General features: G+C 48.4%; 1 protein-coding gene across 4 annotated transcripts in view; it reads left to right on the top strand.

Moving 5' to 3' along the window:
• The first annotated feature begins 5,450 nt into the window (after positions 1-5,450).
• The window catches only part of LOC102685379 (MAP/microtubule affinity-regulating kinase 4-like), a 46,210-nt gene continuing 32,272 nt past the window's right edge, over positions 5,451-19,388 (top strand). For 2 of the 4 annotated variants that reach the window (XM_006627603.3, XM_015340964.2), the window contains exons 1-2: positions 5,451-6,577; positions 18,030-18,227. In XM_006627603.3, the coding sequence (XP_006627666.1) occupies positions 6,527-6,577; positions 18,030-18,227 (249 nt within the window). In that variant the 5' untranslated portion in view covers positions 5,451-6,526. The remainder of the gene's footprint in view (positions 6,578-18,029; positions 18,228-19,388) is intronic. The other 2 variants (XM_015340965.2, XM_015340966.2) reach the window with 1 other exon arrangement.

Here is a 19,388-nt window from a genome sequence, read left to right as displayed (position 1 = left end):
TCATTTGTGCTTGATATTTTTCTCTGCAGTGGGGATGATCTCCGAAGTCAAACCATCTCATTCTAGTAAGGCTGCTTTTCAGTCTTAGTTGTGTTCAGAGCGTTGCAGCTGCTTCCTCAAGATGAGCCCTGAGAGATTGATTCAGGAGTTCATGAGCTTCTGCCTTTCTGCTGCTCTGTCAGTGTCTCAGAAAGACACAAAGGGCTTCCTTCAGTGTCACTTCAGAAGGTTGATATTTCTTTTATCAGGCCTGCAGGTAAGGAACCCCTCTCTGAAGGGTTAAAAGCTCAGTGCCGAACGTTGCTGGTCCTGCACTGATTGGGAAAGGTGTGGGAGATCTCAGGGGGCTGTTACATAGCCTGAAGCTCTGGAGTGAATGGTGCATATGGACTGCAGGGCATGGCTTGTAAAAGCCAGTCAAAGTCAAATCATCTTCAAATCAAGTCACAGGACTGAAAGTAGATTGCAGTGGGTAGGACGCTGTGGTGCAGTGGTTAACACAACAGCCTCGGGGTCCTGTGCACCTGTCTGTGAGGAGTTTGTATTCTCTGCTTGTGTGTAAGTGGGTTTCTTTGTCCCCAAAACAAGCAGGTCAGGGTTGATTGGTTAGTCTAAATGAACATTTTCCAGGGGGCACAATGAGATCTTACGCTTGGCAGGTTTATTCCCAGTACTTCATATGGAAATATAGAGAAACAGAATATGAGCCGAGGGGACCTTCGTTAGGGGCCCTACTCATATTCTGAGACACTTGGTCTGTCACGTAGCTTCTTGGAGGTCATCTGGAATGCAGAGTGTGGCCTTGGTGTCGTCAGACCTGACATGGGGGACGTGAGTGGTTTTGGAAACGCGTGGAGTCACGGAGCTGATCGGGGAGGCCGAGGCATGACCATGAACATCAACCAGGGTGGCAGCAGCTGTGGGCCTCTGTCTGCACAAACAGGGTCAGCTTGCAGCAGGTGTGTGAAAGGACAGGACGGAGCGCGGAGAGTGCATTCCTGTTCTGCAGACTGGGAGAGTAAGTGGTCAATCCTCAGTCAGAACACATTTTTCATTTCCAAAGACCTCCGACCAGCCCTTTAGGATTATTTTCTTTCAAAAATTTACCATTATAATTGGTCAGTTATCGTACTTTGTCTTTACCATAGTTTTACTGTCATTTCCTGTGGTTTCAGTGGGCCTTTCCTATGCTTTACAACAGCACGGGAATACTGTGATACACAGTGGTTTAACTAGTGCTTATTTAGTTCTAATTTTGTTATGCTGCTGAATGCCTTTATATCAGAAGCTCCTGAAAAAAATATATTTTGTTTCCTTTATAGGGAAACAAACACAGTAAACCACAGCAAGATGCAGCACGGAATCAGATTTTGTGGTCTGCATACTTTAAAAAGTGAACAGTATTTAATTTTGCTCATAGCCCAGCTGCTGCAGCTCTTGTGAACTGAGCTGTTTTTGTGAGGAAGAGAAACGTTTGAATTTGTGGGCTATGAAAGCAATGGCCACTGAGCGCAGGGTCTTGCAGACTAATGCCTGCATTATTGAGTATGAGCACCATCCACTTTTGCTAAAGGTTTATGCATGGCAAGAGGTTCAAACACGTGATGACCACATTGGAAGATTCATGGCCCGGTCCTTCACACTGGTCTGCAGCAAAGCAAAGCCAGAGCTGCAGGCCTCCATTAGTGCTGGATTGATCACTGTGACCTGACGTGCATCTCAACCCCCGTCAGTGACAGTACCTCCAGCCCATGCCCCACTTCTCCCATGTGTCCGCCTCACTGCTGTTTCATATGGCATATCGACGAGTTCACGTAGGATTAAGTGGTTTTCCTGCTGTTTGTGTGTTTCTGAGTGTGGAAACAGAACAGGTTCGGGTAAGGACAGAGAGCGGGCTCTAAGGGCCATTCGTGACGAGGGCAAAAGGCTCAGAGCAAGAGGGGGCCAATATGCTCATGTTTTGACTCTCAGCTCTACAAAAATATATAATGCGGTAACGCACAGTGCAGTACTGTGCAAAATATCTGGGCTATCCAACAGGACGGTGGTCCAACACATAAGGTCAATTATGCATCAGAGCCCTGGAGAAATGAAAGTACTGGTTTTCCATCAGGAAGTCCTGACATGAATCCTATTGAGGGCAGGTGGGGTTTCTCAAACATTAATGTATGAGGAATCCAGGAACTGTATACTGTAGAATGTTTAATGAGGTGTTTGGTGCGGAATTCCCTTAACAGTCCTAAGCTGGAAGAATGGATATCCAAGATATTCCTCTGGTTTTGAAATGTTTTCACAGCTTGTTGTGTGTTTTACAGTGACAGTTTGACATTATGATTGATTAAAAAAACAACCACTGTTATACACAATATTCATAGACTTTTAGACATAATTTGAAGGAACTCAATCATTGCAATCATTGAGCATATTTTCTAGATCATTAATACATTTTGTCTGTATTTGCATGTATTTACACAGTTGAAAAGTATTCTGATATAGCCATCAGAGGTCATTTGTTTTGAATCATTGAGTTGAAATGCAGAGCTGGCTGGGTCTAGTTTGTATTATCCAATTTTAGCAGGACAGGTTGTGCCAGGTCTTGTTCAAGAGGGGTTAGGAGGCCCAAAGTCATGGACCTGGTTTGGTGGGTCTTTCTTTAGCAGCTCCAGTGAATGATAAAGGCTGCTTGTATCTCTAAACTCTTCCTTTGTCTCTGACCGGGGAACTTTTGCATTTAAATTTACTTAATTGTTTTGGTATCAGTTGTGCCTTGCAAAATAAAACCACATCAGGCCACAGAGCATTTGTAATCTTAAACCTTCTCTAGTTCTGGGTTTGTGCTCACCTCTATGTGTTCCCCCTTCAACACTTGAAGTTTAATTGTGTTTGGTAACTTTGCATACATCTTAACAGTTGATTAAGTTGATTACTGATCAGTAATTACTAATTGATTAGTTGGTACTAGTATATTGTGAGCCTGCCATTGTCAACATGCCTACGTGTACATTACTGGATCGCCTATCAAAGCAAATCCTGCTCTCAGCCTTTTAAAATGTCTTTTAATCTTGAAGATAAAGATAATGCTGAATACTTCCACTTAAAATAGTTTCGTCTGGCAAAAAGCAAATGTGAAAGCAGCTATTATTATTATTATTATTATTATTATTATTATTATTATTATTATTATTATTATTATTACAAAGAGGGAGTAATGGAAAACTACAGATAAAATAAAGACAGTGGCAGTTCTGATCATAACTCAAAATCCAAGATGCCAGTTCTAAAGAAGGAAGAATAATATGCTCGTGAATCGAACCAACTTGTTCACACTGCCCAGTTCTGAGCTCGTAAAAAGCGAGGGCTGTCTCAGTCCTTTTTTCTGTCTCGGTCAGTGAGTGCTGGTGGCCTGAGTGTGTTCGAAGACCTGGCTGGGGACGTGCAGCTGAGATTTAGCGAGGTGAACACAGAGACCTGTCACACCTGAAGAAGGCTCCATGGCCGAAACGTTGTGTTTTCTTTCTTCTTTTTTCAGCATGGAATAAACCTCTTACTTGTTCCTTTGCGACCTGTTATTTATGTCTGAGCAAAAGGGACTATTTTGATCTGTAAAACATACAATGTGATCTTGTTAGTTACGTTCCAGTCAGCATCATAAAAGCTATACATCATAAAATTATACATTGACAGAACAGAACATTGTACACAGAGGCTGTTTGCTTACTTACATATTCAGCGGTTGGGCTGCTTGGGTTTCTGTGTACTTGGGAACATAAGAGTCTAAATCAGAGGCAGCCTACTGATCCCTGAAGATCATTTTCTCTTCTCTTTCTGAAGAAACCAAAGGAGCAGCATCTCCAGACATCTCTGGCAGGTAGTTTTGCACACATACAGTTACTGTTGTTGTCAAGAAGTGGCTCCTGTCTCTCAATCCCAAATCTAGCCAGCAGCCATATCACCCTGCCACTCACAGCTGGCAGCCCACTGAAGCCAAGCAGGTGTGAGCCTGGCCAGTTCCTCGATGGGAAAAACTAGTAGGGGACAGTAGGGGGTGCTCACCCTGCAGCCTGTATGGGTCTAAATACCCCAGTATAGTGATGGGGACACTGAACTATAAAATGGTATTGTTCTTCGGATGAGACATAAAACCGAAGTCCTGAGGTCATTAAAAATCCCTGGGCATTTCTCGAAAAGAGTAGGGGTATTATCCCGGTGTCCTGGCCAAATTTACCCCTGGCCTTTACCAGTCATGGCCTCCTAATAACCCCCATCTCTGAACTGGCTTCATCACTCTGCTCTCCTCCCACTGAGAGCTGGTGTGTGGGGAGCGGACTGGTGCATCATCCAGGTGGGGCTGCACACTGGGGGTGGTGGAGGGGGTGGTACTGTATCATTGTGGAGCTCCTCTTCGAGTGGTGACTGAAATCCATTGTACGGCACTGTCAGCTTTGTCCCATCATGAGTTTTTGCACACACCTGTCTTTGGTGGACTGCAATTAAAACCACTGATTAGTCTGTTGGAAAAGAGCTGCCCGCTCAGTCCAGCAGAGAGGAATCAGTGACTCTTATTTAGTGTGATAGAGAACCACACTGGGGCCCATGACTGCTTTGCTTAATAGTCTGGCAGGAGCACGGTATTCAGATTGACCCAGCTGCGGTTAGGAGAGTAGGAGAGCTGCTTATTTTCATCACTTCAGGATTTTATTATTGGGAATCTTGCCCAGTTTTTGATGATAGCAATAATGCTTATGCAGTCACATGCATGTTTGATTGAAAACCACTATGTACAAGCATATATACAGCGCTGGAGAAAATGACTTTTTACAGAGCAAGTTACTTGCGTGAAGTGTTTTTTTTTTATTAATATGAATGAGGGGGTAATTGCTTTGAGTTGTTAATATTACTGTTATAAACACCTCTTACTCTTGACTGGATGGCATTATAGGTGTTGTCTAATTTACACATGTAGGAGGAAATGCGCTGCTGCACAGATTAACTATACAAACACACTGGACACGGAGGTAACTGATGCCTCTTCTTAAACTGTTTTCCTCAACATCTGGCTGTAGAAATCGATTCCTTCCTAGCTAATACCTTGCAGCTGTAAAGGATCACGTGTTTTGAAACTTGAACTTTTTCCCAGAACTGTACATTGGACGTGGTCAAACAAGGAGAGGATTTTACAATCAGTAGCTAAATAATTACCTTTCTAGGAAGAAATTAAAAAAAAAAATTCTAAAGAGAGGTTGTGGTCACACGCTACCTGCTTTTACGCAACGGTATCTTTTATTTTTTAACTCTGTCAGAAGTACAAAACCGAAATGTCTCTCCGCATTTTCCTCCCTGATTGACTTCAGTCCCAAAAGCGGGTTTAAACAAGCAGGGCCCTGTAACATTGCATCACTGTCCCCTCCTCCTCCTCCTCCACCAGCTCGCCGTGAAGAAGCCGGCGAGCCGCTCTCAGCTCCACGCCGCGCCCGGCCTGCTCGCTCAGTGGACGGCTTGTCTCTTTAAGAAGGTGGGGGAAGGGTAGGGCTGCCGAATTCGCTGTCCTGCCCTTTTTCTGTGGTCCTGACGTCCTTCCTTCTCCCGACTGTCACACAGTTTCGGGGATGTAGATGATTATTTTTAAGCAATTTAGCCGGTCCTGCTAGATTTCTGTCTTTTTGGGGGGGCGTATTTCGCGTACATACCCGACATGGGGTGTGTTTTTGAAGCGGCACCGCTTGTTTACCCCTACAGACCGGAGCCCGGCTCGCAGGGTACTGTATAGTTCACATTTTTATTTTATTTTTTTTATGACTCAAGGTATTTATTGGTGACTGGGTATTATTTTTTTTTTATCGGGGGGGAAAAAAAAACAACAAAATACATTGCTGGCGAGATCATTGATGGACCGAAGATGGTTTTATTGCCGAAAAGGTTTTTTTCCCCACTTATCAACGTTTTTGGACCGGCTCGGGCAGTAGAAAAAAACTGTTTTAATTTTCCTTTCTTTCCTACCGAGATGGTATAACATTTGTTCTTTTTTTATTTGAGTTCTCTCGTTTTCGGTTATTTCACACATTGCTTTTCCTATTTCAAGTATGCGAGAGCTTTAATTGAACCGGAGAAGAAAGTGTTGTTTTTTTCACCCTCCCCTGTATTACAATGAAAGGGAGCCGAAATGAATTCTCTTCGTCTATGAAGCCGAATGAACCAGACGCCTGACGCTCCCTTCCTGAACCGCGGACTCCGGCGGCCCAACATGGACCGAATCTAGCTCGTCTGTCGGGTTTTCCCCTCTCTGGCTCTGCGCGTCGGTACCGGGACTGGTAGCGCTTCGGCCGGCGGCTGTGTGACGGAGCCGCGGAAATGCGGCGGGTCTGACGGTACCGGCGCCTCCGAGGGGATCCAGGCCGCAGGAGGGGCGGCGCAGCGCTCACGGACACTGGGATGTCGACTGTTATTTTAAAGACAGTTTTAGTTTTGTAAATACGTAGCGTTCGTATACAGAGCCGCGTCAAGCAGGGGAAACTCAGGGAAAAAAAAAATGTCTTCTCGCTCAGCACTACCATCTGGGAACGAAAGGAATTCCGACCACGTAAGTTAAACGACCCCCCCCCACCACCACTGAAATGAATATCACGCTAATTGTCAGAATTGGCATAAGAGAGGGTTGCCGGTGAATTGTGCTAGCGCGGTCCCCTGTTTCAGCTGTGGGGGGGCTTTGTGAATAACATGACAGGCTTTAATAACACTAGCTAACTGCGCTCTCGCTGTGAGCTCTGCGGGTAGTATCTCCTTATACATCCACAGATCTGGACACATGCACCACGTACTGTCCTGTATATAGCCTGCGTACCGGTGCGGCTTAAAGGAGTATGGCGAAACTGCCCTTTTAAACCCGGTATTTATCAGCAGCACGTGTGCACGTCAGATGAGAGCACGGAGCCGCTGTGAAGCGCGGAAAGGCTTGTAGCGCCGTATGGATGTTGTTCTGCGCACATTAGAGTTTGCGGTGCGCATTATGCACGATCGTCTCTTCTGCGCCTGTACGCATCCGCATGCATCATCGTGAATCCCGGCTAGCAAGATGCCAGGGCAGGGCTGCTACCTCTCGGCGCCAATGTAGCGCCTGTCTCTGACGTGGTTCGGTCGTGAGCAGCACCGCCGGGCGGGCGGGCGGGTTGGTTTGTGTCGCGAGCAGCGTGCAGCAGGCCTGGCGCGGGGCTCGGCGAGGCAGGGGTGCACCGCTGGGTGGCATGTCTGTGGGGCTGCAGAGGTGCCGGATTCGCGTTTTTACTGGGCGTTTGTGCGCCCCGCGCGACAGCCGGCCCGGCTGCCGAGCGCAACAACAATAAAAATGCGTGTGTTTTATTCCAGCCCCTCCCACAGGCTGGGAGCAGCGTAAATAAACTGTAAAGATCTTCTCTGCCGCACGGGCTTATTGCGCTATTGTAATTACTTAAACCGCTTATGTGAGCAGTTTAAACCCAAGCACACCTGCTTCTGATATAATACAGGCAAAATGTAACGTGCTGAAAATCTCTGTGGTGAGAAGAGAGCGTTCGCACGGTTGTCTTAAACAGGACGGAGATCAGTCATGGGTGAAGCAGTTAGGCTGAAAGGGTGGAAAAAGCCCACTCCTGTCATTACGGCCCTGACACGAGGCTGCAGACACGTGACTTTGTGGAAGGGAAATGGCATGGGGAGAGGTGGGTGTGCGAGTGTCCAGGCTCCTGCTGTACTTCCTACACGGACAGAGCTTGTTGCGGACCGTCAGCTGCCCGGTCTTCGCTGTCACGAGCTCAGGGGTGGGATTCAGCAGTGGCACAGCAGGAGGAATGGGATGGAGGGGCCCTTCCTCAGTCGGCTCAGGACTCCTGCCCTGTGGGTGGTGGGAAGGCCCGACCAGGTCCTTGGATCAATAAGCTGCTGGGAAAGCACATGGGGCTCGGTGTGCTGAGCTGAGCTGAGAGGGGGGTTTCGTAAACCCACCCGCTTCCCTGTCTCGGCATCAGGGACTCCCCCAGCTCAGGGGACACCCCGTGAGGCTCCAGGGGCGTTTCGAGGAAAGCCATCCGTATTGGACTGTTTCTTCCCCAAGTCTGCCGGAGAGTTTGAGGGCCGGGTTCGGGCACAAGCCTTGCAGTGTGGCTTACAGCTCTTCCAGCCTGCCCCGCGCAAGCCAAAATCTTTCATTCTCGGCCGGCTGTGCCGAACATGGTCCTGTAAACTGGCTGGTGCTGTACGACATGGAGCCGTTCTGTAACAGCCTAGCGCGCTGCTGTGCTGTAATCACTGCTCTCAAACCAAACGATCTGCGACAGAAACAGAAAGCATGGATGCAAAAAAAAAAATCTAGGCCAGCTGATTGCAGCAGAATAAATATCCTTGCTTACACAAGAGGCTTTATTCAGCCAGAGAGAGAGGCGAGGAGAGAGCAGCCATGTGGATGATCAACCAGGGCCAATCCTGCTGGAAATGATTTCATTTGCAGCTAAGGTTCAGGGAACATAAGCTTTCTCTTTGGCCCGGAACGCACATCAGTTTTCTGGGGAGCCCTGATGGGACCGCCGAGTGAATTGACCACTCAGCGTGCTGTTTTTGTGCAGGGACACCTTTCTCACGTCGGGCTGCACCTGAGAGTGCCCCGAAGGCTCCTGGCCCGATTAGCACAGCAGTGAAAACCACTGGAAAGAGCTGCAGTGAGATCAGTCTGTACTGGTCTTATAGCATGCCTTCTCACGGTGAGCGCCATTGTAGAACAAAGAGGAATACGGTATACAATGAGCGTGTATTTCAGAGGAAACATGGGGCAGACTCTTAGCTACCCACACTTGAATCCGAGCTTCGGGCACTGAGGCCCCAGAGTCTCCACAGTCTGGATAGGGTGACCTGGGTATCCCCAAAGTCCCTCCTCCTGGGAAGCTAGGAACGAATCCTGTAAGAGGGCAGGTGGCAAAGCTGACTTGCAGGTCCCTCTCCGAGACATGGGAGGCAGCACAGCACCCAGCAAAAATCCCTTTGATCACGGGAAAAGCATGGAGAATCCCTACAGACTGAAAAGCACCTACAGTATAGCTGGACTTGGTGAGGCTGGCGCTAAACACCTTACATCCACATAGCAAGTTTTCAGCACTCTGGGGAGCCACAGATCTCAGGACTCGAACCAAAGTGCTCAAAATCCCTGCCTTTCACATGAGGCTGTACCCAACCGTTCACGAGAAGCCAAAGTGTTTTTTAGGAGGGTCAGAGTGAGTGCTGTGCTCAGAAAAACAGATCCAAAACGGGGCCTGTTTGTCAGGGAGAGGTTTTGATAGGGTCATGGATTCCTTGAGTTTTAATACTCCTCTGAGCTGCCCTTCTCATAAATATCTAGTTTTGTAAAAATGGCTTTGTACAAAGCTAGCTTGGTGAAAAAAACCTGTAGGACTTCACAAGGAGCCTTGCTGTTTTAAGATGGTGCATTACGTGGATAAAGACCTTCCAAGATTCAGCACACCAAGACGCTGGAATACAGACGTCTGTGTCATATCAGTGCCCTAGGAGCTTTTACCTAAGGAGCTACTGGCTGTCTTTGTAACTTGGGGTGGAGCATCCAGTGACCGGCACATGGTTTCGGGAGGGAGAGGATCCCCGTTGGTAGTTTTTCTCTTTTGGGAGGGGTCCCCTTGCTCATTGTTTGCTTGCTGTGAAGTTAAGCGACTGCCCTCTGTTGGCACAATTACTGTGTTGCAGGCACCGCCTGCGCCGAGTTTCTACAAGCGGTCTGTGTACGTCTGTAACTGCTGCAGGTGCGGGTTGATGTTCTCCTGTTTCTTGGCTTGTGTTTTGCCATGGCCGCGTTAGTTCTGCGTCAAGCTTGCTCGTCTTGTTGAGCTCGGGCCTGTGTGTGCAATCCCGCCACAAGAAGAAGGAAACGAAAAAGTCAGCTGACCACGTGTAGAAGCACTGGGTTTGTGATGACGAACGAACAGGACAGCCCCTGAGAGAAAGATGCCTTGCGTTTCTGCTCATTTTATTTTATGTATCGTGCCAGCGTGATGCTCTGAGTGCTCAGAGTGATCAAAACATGCCAGGAGGCACTCGTGAAAACTGTGTTACCGTGTCGACGACGGAACAAATGACGCAACACACATGATGGTAACCATGGAAACGCCCATCTCTCAGAAGTGTCAAGGTGGAGATTTTAATTCAAGTTTATTTCTTTTTAGCGAGGGGTTTATTTTGCTCAAGAAATTCAGAGAGGAAAGTCGGAAAACGACTGTACCAAGCCCTCGGTAGAAAACCCGCCTTATCTATTCAGTTTTCCCTTTTTGCTCTCGCTGCATCGGAGCTCATCTCTTTCTGCTGAGCTGCTCTGTGAAATGTGTGTGTTGATGAGAAGTAATGTCTCCGTCTGTCTCGCTGTTTTTTTTAATCAGGGCTTTAATTTCATAATGTTCCCCCCGCATTCCTTGTGTGGCTCCATCTTGTACTCTGTGAGGCACAGCCGTGAGGCGGCACCGTGCGCCAGTGTCTCGTGTGGAGGGATGCTGTCTGGGTGTGGCCTGGGGAAATAAGCCAGCATGCTTTCACAGGGGTGCCAGCACGGTGGGCAACCTCCCTGGGGCTCCAGTCTTACTGAAACGGGGTACGTGAAACTAGAAGCATCTTTCATTCGGATCAGGGTAAAGGCGTGGGTTAGGAAAGGCCCCTTCTCCGACACGTACAGCTCCCCACGTGGTGATGAGCCCAGCGTACTTGGTTTTCAGATGGAACCAGAAGGCCCTCACTTGCATGCCAGATGTTGGACACCCTGGACCTGTGCGATCAGAGAACAGCGAAAGGGCCTCTCTGCTACCTGTGTCCTTGTTTTACTGATTCTTTATGCACAAGGGGCTTTTCGCTCTTTGTGCAGAACTCGACGCAGAAGTGGACGTGTTATAAAGGAGTGAGTAGGGATTCATTGTGTTCCAAGAAACCAGAGTGGGATTGAAGTCCAGTTTCCAGGTGCTGTTGGTTGCAGTGGACGGTGGAGCTGGAGCTGTGTGATCAGCTCTCGGGAGTTAGGTGCTTGGGTGAGGTGTAAGGAAAACTGTTGTTCCCTTTCTATTGAGAGTTTTGGACTTCAAAGGCGATTGCTGGAATCAACAGGGAAGTCTGACCTCCAGGACACAGGTGGACTCTGCAGGGAAGTGCATTCGAGACTGAGAAGCAGAGGGACAAAGGGTTGTGGGAGTATGGAACAAGCTGTCAGCCGTGTCATTGAACATTCGTGTCTTTTGAGGCTAATGCCAAACCAAACCATGGCTTCCTGGTGTCTGTAAACTGTCTATGTCCTTAACGTTGACAGTGTTTCCTAAGAATGTGCTGCTGTCTGCAGCTGTTCCTCTTTTTTTTTCTCCTGAATAATCAGCAGATGACCCTGGTAGGGTCTTCCAGCACTGTGCTGACGGTGGGAGATCCTTGGTTAACTTCGTCTCGCAGAATAAAAGCAGTGCCTGTCGAGTGCAGGTGAGGTTTGGCCCACGGCGAGTGCGTTTCAGGATCTTGCCGGCCACGCTGCTCGGGCTGTGGCTGCTGTTTTCCTTCGGCTCAGAAAGCCATGCTGACTGTACACTCTGGACAAGAAACCCCTTGTAATCGCAATTAAAAAAATTCAGTTGTAGTCTGTGAAGGACCAGAAAGTGGCAAAGTGACACCAATACGCCACACGAATCTGGAGTAAGGCCGACTCCAGATGAACAACAGTCAGATAACCACATTAACGGCTGGTTTTAGGGGATTTTTGTTTTGTCTCAAAGGTTGCATCCGTTTACGAGCACATGAGATTCCCTGTTGCTAAGCAGGTTGATCTCCCGTCTGGTTTTCACACTGCGGCTCCAGCCAGAAAGCTGGCCATGTCAGGCGTAATATCAAAGAGTTAATTGGCACAGGCAGGAACGTAAAGAGAAAGAAATAGGAAGTAATGCTCTTGTGCTTCACCGGTACAGTCTGTGGAAGAGCCCTGCAGGAATTAAAATCTGGAGTAGACAAAGCTGTTTTACAGTGGGACTCCTGATTGCAGACCTTCAGTGTTCAGCCCGTCTCGCCTCTACGGTCGTCAGAGGATAGGATCCCTGGACCCCATCGTGTCTGCTCTACAGTATGCGGACTCCCCGTGAGTCAGCATCTTCAGCTTGTTCTCCATAACCACAGGGCTCTGTGTGAGGAGGTGCAGACTGCCATCGCACAGCAGCTGGGCTAAGAGCTCTGTAGGGGATGCAGGCTGTTTTCTCCAAGCCCCCCTCCCCCAGTTGATAAGAAGCAAGCCCCATCTTCGGCGGCTGTCGCTTAGATATTATCTCTGGCTCTTTTTTCTTCATTTAAGGGATGAACTCGCTCCCTGTTCTGCTTCAGGGTGAGGTTTTGTGTTGACCTCGAGGAATGAGGGATGTCATGGTGTTCCTGCCCATCCCCGCAGTCCCCGTGCGCGAAACCGTTACAGAAACTCCCTCAGCGTGCCGACTCGGCTGGGGAGGAAGTTGCAGCACTGGTGGGTTGTGAAATCTGCCCGGCCCCACCCCTCCGCTCAGCCCCGTCTCCTCCTTCCCCTTCGGCCGCTGAAGAGACACGGGGGTCTGGCGGCCATGACCCCTCCTGCCCTGCCCCTCTCGCAGGAAGCCGAGGGGAAGGAAGACCCATTGTTTTGGCTGCTGTCAGGGACAGCCAAGCCAGGCTGCAGGACTCATGTGAGCTGGGAGTAAACCCGCATGCATCAACACACTCAATCATTCTACTCTTTTTCTATTTTTTGGCATGTATGCAGCAGCTCCTGTCCATATAGCCTTAGTTTCCTTTTTTCCTTTCTGAACAGGGCCTCTATGTCAGCCACTACTACCAGCTCAGACGCCTGGGTGGTTTTTAAAATTAGCCCTCAGTATCTCTTCCTATGAATGTGTACGGTATACAGTGGGTGTTTCCGAGAGCATTTTTTTTAGAGACACTTCTCTCTCTTTTCTCTTTAGAGACGAGCTTCTCGTGTGGGCAAGCTGCCTTCCTTTTTATAGCACCATTTGAGTCTGGTCTTTTAAAAAGTGTCCGTGACCACAGGGCCTGGTGCTCTCTCTCTCTCTCCCAGGAGCCCAGCAAGGCCACTGTGGCAGGGCCAGACACCCTGAACACATCATGGCTCAGCGGAACACTGCCCCTGACGTGTGCCTGTGACGGTAACACCGCACTGCTGGTGGGGGTGGATACAGGGAAATCCCTGTAGATGGACCCTCTCTTTGATGTGTGTCGGCCCAGACTGCTTTCCACAGTGCCTTTTGTGTCTTGTGGGTTAGATGGTCAGCCATTTCGTTCCTTTTCCCACTTCCTGTTTTGTGGTTCCGTTCTGCTTTGCGTAGACGGCGTTTTCTCGCTCTGTTCGCTGCTTGCAGAGAACCGGCCAGCCCCTGGGAATCTACCAGGCTTTCCGAACCAGTCCAGCTCCGCCCGGAGCCCCTCGCTGTACTTGTGCACTGGCTGCCAGCTGGGGACCCACACTCCGGCCGTGTAGCCGGTACCCGGGCTTCTTTCAGGAGAACCGTGGATCACTTAGAGTGTAGCAGTGCAACAAGCTGGACAGGCTGAATGGCTGCCTCTAGTTTGTCATCTTTCCTGTGTTTAGTATGTGGAAGGAGTGTATAAGGCAGGAGAAGGTTGTGAGCTATTTGGTTTACAACTGTAGAATAAACGCATTGAGGTGTTGGTTATTTATCTCGTAATCTGTGGTCACTGTGTTTTGTATTCCTGTTTACCAGAAGTAAGAGGCTTTTTACTAAAAAAAGATCTCCAGATTGTTTTTTTTTTATAAGGGTGCAGTCTCACCAGATGCCAGTGTGCACTTTCTCTACAGCTTGCAGCACAATGGCAAAGCCAGAGGAGTCTCACTGTTTAAATTCAACCTGGAGATATCGGATCACCAAGACGCAGTGCACTCTGCAGGTCGGCTCTTGGAAGCTCCATTTCTTTTCAACGTGATTTAATTTGAAAAATACAGCTTTAAGTGGGATTTTTCTGTGCCCAGAGAGCCAAAGCCAGGGTACCTCTGTCCTGCTCCATCCCACCCGAGCACCAGCTGCTTCTGGTCCCAGCAGAGCTTGTGATTAAACCATAATTTGGAATTGTCTTTTAATTAAATGTAACCATTTCAGTTTCTACTCAACTCACAGGCACTTCTGTAGCTGACTGAAAATTTCAGACACCCTCATTGCTGAAGGCACATGAAAAGTTACAATTAGTAAATCATACTTATTATTGAAATTAAGGGTCCAATTAAGCCATTGAGAGGTGCTTTCAAACAGGACCTACAAGACAGTGTCCTGTAGTGAAGAAGGTGTCCTGGCCTCAGGCTGGTTTTTTTGCGCGTGAAGGTGCAGCCCCATTCTGTTGTGATGTTTTTAATTCCTTCTACCTCGCTTCGTATGAAAATGTTTCTGGCTTAAAACCCAGTCATAAATATTCCCACATGGTGTTGCGTGTGTGTCCTGTTCTGACTCACCTCACCACCAGGTCTACTGCATACACTGCTGTGGTACTGTTGTTGTAGATCCTTTACTGTCACTGTCGGTTCACCCTGCTGTTTGGCACCTTCAGCACAGAAACGCTGAGGGCGCAATGTTCGATGTCTGATTCCTACTTTGAATGGTACCAGATTAACGACGGTGAACAACCCTGAGAATGTAGAGGGCTTCTTGTGGTTGATTGTGCGACGGGGAGGGGCGTGGGGAGAGGTGAGGTACCCGGAGAGGAGACTCAGCACCTGGTGCTGAACGAGCCTCTCGCTATGAGATCGTCGTTGCTGTGCAGGCCAGCACATTATCCTGCCCATTTCTGGTATGTTTTTTTATTTGTAGTCTGGAGAGTGCAGGTTCCAGTCAAGGTTGGGTCACCGTCAGCTAGTGCTACAGAGCATTTGGCATTTCGCTTTTTGTCGGGAGCTGTGGTACGATTTTGTAGGGGTTGAGAACTGTGGCTTTTTCTCGTGTTCTCAGTGGTGCAGTAATCCACACTGCGGTGCACCTGACAACTGGTTGCGCCGTGGACCACGTCCTCTGTCTGTCCCCGGTCAGCAGGCCTGTCCCAGGGGTCCTGCGCGGGTCTTTGCTGCGAAAGGCCGGGGGCTCGTCTGCACCGCGGAGCGGCTCCAGCGAAGCCCAGGAGAGCTCTCCTGCCAAGATGCCTTCCTGCTCGGCGGTTTGCGGGGAACCTTGGCTGCGAAGGTCTCTTAACCACAAAAAAAAAAAACCCAGAACGTAAAATAGAAACCTCTGGGGCGAGCTCCGCCTGGCGGGGGCGTCTCGGACCCGGCAGCGCCTCGCGCAGTAGGACCCGCACTCGCGGGACCAGGAGACCCTGGCCAGCACTGCAGAGGGAGGACTCTCTTGGAAGCAGTCCTTTCGGTGGAATCCCCCCGTGTGTCATCACTACTGTGCCTGAGCCACAGCGGACAGGTACCGCAGATCTGATGTCTCTGCTCTTCTCGCAGTTGGCCGCAGCTCTCTGGGTTGTCCGCACTTTTGGGGGGGATTGGTCAGATTTTTTGGAGGGGGGGGGGTGCACCAAATGCCCTTCCCCCACTCACATGCCTGCAGGGTCAGCCAACTGGACAAGCTCCATCCCTGCAGGCATGGGCAGCGGTGACCAGACCGCGAGAGCCGGGGAATCGATAGGCTCTCCCCGAGGGAGACGGGAGGGGGGAGAGACAGACAGGAAAAGCCTGGGTTAGAAAGAGGAAGACACCAGCTGGAGAGAGGGAGAGAACCAGAATTCTTTTTTTGGGGGGTGGGGGAGGAGTGCTTTTTTTCTGCTGGGGTATTTTTCAAGAGAGTTTTGTGTGAAATGGGCACAGAGAGACGGGAACAAGGGGGGCTGGATGACAGGGTGGGGATTTGGGTGCAGAGCAGAAATAAGGAGAGGAGTGGCTGGATGAGACGGGAGGGATGAGGAGGGGGGGAGCTGAGCAAGATTGCTGAGAAAGCCAGAATGAAAAGCAGAACACTGCACACAACCTGCCCGCCTGCAGCACTTCAGTCTCCCTCTGTTTGCGTGCTCGGTTGAAATGTCCCCGAAAAATCCCTGAAACATAAAAAGGGGATGTCCCTGGACTACAAATAACGTTTTAAAATAAAACCAAGAAAGGCGCCTCGATTTAAATCCAAACGTGGCAAAATGTTTGATTTTGGGTCAGTTTTCACTCCCGGTCTGGAGTGTCATTTGAGCCGCCTCCCGAGACGCAAATTGAAATGGGACAGGGGATGGCACGTTAACACTCACCCTCCTGTCTTCAGCTCCCGATTCGATCGGCTGCGTTTTGTCAGGACGGTTAAGTAGAAGGAGGCTCGTCTCTTCTGTGCAGTGCAACATCTCGCCCCTTGATTGTCTCCATCAGTTGTCATTTATCTACTTTTTGTTTCTTTGTCAGCTGGGATGCTTCTAGGCCAGCTCCACTCCTTTATTTCACCCTCACAGAGATTTGATTTTTATCCATAAATAGAATTTCTGTTTCTCAGGTGAATGCGGGCAAGACAAACGAGACAAAGTTGTGCAGCAAGTTTTTTCCCCTTCGGGGCTAAAGAAACTGCAGGTTTGTCCTACAAATGACGAAGGAAGTGCAAGAGCCAAAATATCCTGCTTAGTATTATTATAGGTTTGCACAACAGTGCAGTCAGATTCCCTGAAAACAAGGTACCAGGCCCAACAGATTTAGTGCAATAGAAGAATCTGAAGTGGCTCATTCTTTTATGCAGTGGGAGTCCGGTTTCCTTTGACAGTGTGCTGAGGGTGTCCAGGGGTTGTGGCTGGGGTAGATTTTTCACAGTTGTGTAAGTGGCCTTGTGCAGTTCCTTCCCCCCCCAAAGGAGAATTGTGTTTATCACATGCTTCCCTTGAACTGCAGATACCCTTTGGAAGAATGACTGCATGTTTTGGAAGTGCATGGTATTATAAAAGGAACTATTAACCTCCATAGTTTGCAGACACAAGGCATTGATGTTGCTGCCTTGCAAAGTGCATATACAGACACCTGAATAGTGTGTGCCACAGGTATTCTAGAAACAAATCCCAAGGCCACATTCTCACAGAAACTATGAATTGGTGGAAAAAAAGGCTGATGGAGGAGTCTCGAGCACAGTGGTCTCTGGTGCAGTAGTGACCCAGTGCATTTCCATTGCAAAACAGAAGCTGATAATGAAATTACAGACGGCCAAATGTTGAGGAACAGCTGGAATTTTTTTGCTTGGTTTGGATTCATTTTATTGTGGCACCATTTGGAAATCCTGGTTTATAGTTGTTACGCAAACAGCATTCGGTTGAAGCAGAAACTCTGTAATTTAAAATAAAACGTCGTTTGACAAAAGAACAGCTTTCTGCTGCATTTTAAAGAGGATCTTCTTGGTTGTTCAGTTCAGGTCAGTAGAAGCTGTGGTGGTATATATTCTTCATTTATTTATTTCTTCTGGAGGAGAGGGCTATAATCTTACTGTGCGTGCAATAAATGACATGTGGCAACCCACTGGCCCAACACAGCCACAGGCTGGTTCACAGCAGGATTCTGTCTTAGAAATAAAAATAATAAAATAGCGATCGGATGAGAAACTGCAGCGAGAGACTCATCAAAAACTGGCTGATGAGAGGGAGAAAAGGAGATGCAAAGAAGATGCAGATGTTACAGAATAAACTAACCTTTTGCTGGAAAGCACTGCCAGTGAACTGCAATCCAGTTTGATTTTCTTAGAAAATGAAGCTCTTTCAGGTGAAACACAGGATTATTCTGAAAGGTTATTGCTTCAGGTCATCTTTTTTCTCCTCCATTTTTTTTGGAATGGAATGGAGTGGAAAAATTAAACTTCTCAAAAGCTGTCCTGTCTCTCTCATAGGCGTTATAGTTTTTTTTTCTTCCCGTGTCGAAACGGTCTCGGAAAGACCTGATGAGCCCTGGAATGGTGTTCGTCAGGGCTGGGGCGTGAGGCAGTGCAGGCAGCGATTGAGCTCGTCTGTCGCTCACGGAGGCCTCTCCGCCTCTCCCCCTCTTGCTCTTTTCCCAGCATGCCTCGCTCACAGGCAGCCGCTCGGAGAAGGGCTCCGGCTGGTCGAGCCGCTCCCTGGGCGCCCGGTGTCGGAATTCCATCGCCTCATGCTCCGACGAGCAACCGCACATCGGCAACTACCGCCTGCTCAAAACCATCGGGAAGGGTAACTTCGCCAAGGTCAAGCTGGCGCGACACATCCTGACGGGGAGGGAGGTAAGAACTTGACGCGGGAGGATGAGCACCTCCGATGTGTGCTCTTTAAACCCCACCGTACTTCACAGTGAGTCAAGGACAGCCTGCTTATTCATTGCGAAGAGGATCTGGGTTTTGTAAAAGAGTGCCGTCCCATACCCAATCAGATTACAGGGCAGAGAAGCGCCAGGTTCACTCTTCTGCTGGGCAGGGAAGGTAACAAGGTGCCCAGTGTCCATGATGGAGCTCAAGTCCAGTAACCAGGCAGCACCAGCACCGCTCTCAAGCCATGTGATACTGCTGAGCTATGAGCTGGTGTAGACTGTGGGAATGAATGATCATGTACTGGTTTACCCCCTTCACTAGACCGGACAGGAAATAATTTAGGCAGAGCCATAGTTTTTTTTTGAGGTCTTTAAAATAACTGTCTTACTCTAGATTAGTCTTTGCATCTGCACCCCATTCTGATTGCTGAGCTAAGACCACAGGGTCGGGTTCAATGGCCACAGGTTCTAGAGCAAGCCTGCTTCCCCAATTCTCAAATAACTCCAGAATCATCAGTTTTTATTTTTGTCTTTTACCATTCTTGCAACTGCCATTCAGCGTTCCCAAACCTGGTTTGCTGCATAAAAGATGTTCTCCAAGCAAATGAAATTGGAGACATGGTACAAATAGTCCCATACACAGCAGTTAGAAAGCCGGGATGAGGTCATCGCTTCTGTGTGCAGGTGTCTACTGTGGGTTTAGTTGCCCACAGATGTCTTCATACCACTGATACAATGTAACTGAAAGTAATTTTTTCCATTGTATTGAGTATTCTTGGTGATGTTTGAGGCAATGTAGAACCTACCCCAAATGTTTAGGGTGGAAGGACAAGCTACTCCAGAGACGAGACGCACACATAGACGATTTGGAGACAGTGTTTCACCCAGCCATCATGTCTTCCACATGTAAGAGGAAAACCTGCGGAAATTCACAGCAGACGAACACCTTAGAGAAGATGCCCAGAAGGCAGTAATGCTCACCGTGAAAGTTGTTTTTAGCAAAACGACAAATCCATTTAGTATTTGTTGTCTAAGTACAGTAAATGAAAACATGAAACTTTGTAAGCATATCAGTACCAGATACTGCAAAAAATAAATCTGAGAAACAAAAATTACATATGTTATCATTAGGAATTTA

The sequence above is a fragment of the Lepisosteus oculatus genome, chromosome 3 (assembly GCF_040954835.1).
Source record: "Lepisosteus oculatus isolate fLepOcu1 chromosome 3, fLepOcu1.hap2, whole genome shotgun sequence".
Lineage (NCBI taxonomy): Eukaryota > Metazoa > Chordata > Actinopteri > Semionotiformes > Lepisosteidae > Lepisosteus > Lepisosteus oculatus.
This window is presented reverse-complemented; position numbering and strand designations above follow the sequence as displayed.